Source organism: Pteropus vampyrus, unplaced genomic scaffold (genome assembly GCF_000151845.1).
Source record: "Pteropus vampyrus isolate Shadow unplaced genomic scaffold, Pvam_2.0 Scaffold431, whole genome shotgun sequence".
In the NCBI taxonomy this organism is placed as follows: domain Eukaryota; kingdom Metazoa; phylum Chordata; class Mammalia; order Chiroptera; family Pteropodidae; genus Pteropus; species Pteropus vampyrus.
In genome coordinates, this window is record NW_011889212.1 from 29,780 (window position 1) to 32,346 (window position 2,567).

At 35.8% G+C, this 2,567-nt stretch overlaps 1 protein-coding gene across 1 annotated transcript; it reads left to right on the forward strand.

Annotated features, from left to right (window-relative positions):
- Positions 1–1,413: 1,413 nt before the first annotated feature.
- LOC105306212 (olfactory receptor 51V1-like) lies at positions 1,414–2,567 on the forward strand. Its single transcript, XM_023523897.1, has 2 exons — positions 1,414–2,360; positions 2,498–2,567. Exons 1-2 carry the CDS (start codon positions 1,414–1,416, stop codon positions 2,565–2,567), a joined length of 1,017 nt encoding a protein of 338 aa, XP_023379665.1.

The following is a 2,567-nucleotide window of genomic DNA, read 5'->3' on the forward strand; positions in this document are numbered from 1 at the left end:
TTTTTTTGGTCACAGTTAAGAGAAAGAAATGACAGTTTACAAAATGAATATACCAATTTGCAAATCATAAATCTGCTAAGGATTTTGTAATTAAAATATATAAAGATATTTCCAAACTCATTAAGAAGAAAACAATATCACAAAAGGGAAAATTACTTGAATAAGCACTTCACCAAGATATATATGTATATATATACATATATATGCATATATATATATATATACACACACACACATATATGACAAATAAGCATATGAAAAAGTACAAAAAAGTATTTGTCAGAAGGGAAATACTAATTAAATTCACAATGATATATCACTACACTCCTATTAAAATAGCAAAGCAAAATAAAACAAATAAAAAATCTAATCATACCTCATATTAGCCAAGATATGAAGGAACTTTAATTCTCATACATCACTTACACTGGTTAGAGTATCAATAGTACAGTTGCTTTGGAAGACATGTTGACAATATTTTAGAAAGTTAAATAAATATCTACCTTATGATCTAGCCATTTCATTCTTAGCTATTACCCAAGATCAAATATCGGGTTTATGACTTTAACCAGTCCATTTCAATAATTTCCAGTTTAAAATGCATGCCATTTATGTTATATATCGGGTTTATGACTTTAACCAGTCCATTTCAATAATTTCCAGTTTAAAATGCATGCCATTTATGTTATATAGAAAGATATAAAAGATAAAATTATTGAGAGAGTCAGAAAAGGAAGAAATCTCTTATAGGATAAAGAGATGCATGAAAATAGAGAATAATAATATGAAGTATAGAAAAGAAAAAGCAAAACTAAAATAATTGTACAAAGGTAAATCATTTAGAGAGGGGCTAAATAAGGTAAAATGTACAAAAATGTTCTGATTCCACTTTATTGTTTCTCTTACTTAAACTTTATGTCCCATAAAGTTAGATGACTTTAACCAGTCCATTTCATTTGGGATCTTATGACCCTTTGGGGGTAGTGAAAGGAACAACTGTACCCAAGAGAAAAGTTACTCATACCTTTTATATTTTCTTGAGGCTGCTGCCAGCTATGGTAGCAGTAGACATCTGTGATCATACATTATCTTCCTTTAGAAATGAACAGAGACTCCCAAAATTCCAGTCCAAACCCCATATGCCCACTAACATTATCGTTTCTGAATAAAAAGCTCTAGTCTCCAAGCATTGCTAGTTACTAGCACTGGAAAATCTATGTCTAGACAACAGGTTTTTGTCCTAAAGGATAGAGAATCAGGTCTCTATTTTTCTGAGTTTATAACACTAAAAGAAATTGTATTGTATTATATTATACTTTATTTTCTTCTCAAAAGCAAACATTACTAGAAATTAGGGGATCACAAACTGATCTAATTTGCAACATCTCTCTAGAAATATTCCACTTTATCTTAATGTCTGCTATCTTTATCTCAAACTTAAATAGTTCCAGATTTATTCTCACTGGTTTTCCTGGCCTAGAAGTTGACTATCTCTGGCTCTCCATTCCTTTTTCTTCCATCTACATTATAGTTTTCCTGGGAAACTGCATGGTGCTGCATGTAATCCGGACTGAGTCGAGCCTGCACCAGCCCATGTTCCACTTCCTGGCCATGCTGGCCCTCACCGACCTGTGCATGGGGCTGTCCACGATGTATACAGTGCTTGGGATTCTGTGGGGGTTCATTCAAGAGATCAGCCTGGATGCCTGCATTGCCCAGTCCTATTTCATCCACGGTCTGTCCTTCATGGAGTCCTCTGTCCTCCTTGCCATGGCTTTTGACCGCTATGTTGCCATCTGCCACCCACTACGCTACTCCTCCATCTTAACTAATGACAAAATCATGAAAATCGGGGTGGCAATCTTATGCAGGAGTACTTTACTCATACCTCCAGTCATCATTCGCCTAAAGTTCTTACATTACTGCCGTCCCCACATCCTCTCTCACTCTTTCTGCCTGCACCAGGACTTAATTCGAATGGCCTGTTCAGACATCCGCTTCAACAGCATCTATGGGCTGGCCCTGGTGATCAGCAACCTGTTGCTGGATGCAGTACTCATACTCATCTCCTACGTCATGATCTTGCGTGCAGTCTTAGCTATCGCATCACAGGAGGAGAGAATCAAGTCCTTGCAGACCTGTGTATCTCACATCTGTGCTGTTTCGATTTTCTACATCCCCATCATTGGTCTGACCATGGTGCACCGCTTTGGGAAACATCTCTCACCGTTGGTTCATGTCCTCATGGGCCACATCTATATCCTTTTCCCACCCTTGATGAATCCCATTATTTATAGCATCAAGACCCAGCAAATAAGAAGGAGAGTCCAGAGATTGTTTTACTTGAAAGAAATGAAATTGTTGAGATCAAATGTGAATATTTAAAAGCAAACAAGTGGAGCTCAGAAGGGTAAGAGTGAGTAAATAATTAAAAATGAATTTACTGACTTCTATTTGTATAATGTTTTACATGTCGTACTTTCCATTTTTCCCACAGCCATCATGTTAGTGACATTGACATGGATTATATTGTGATCAATTTTATTAATCATAAAATACACATATAA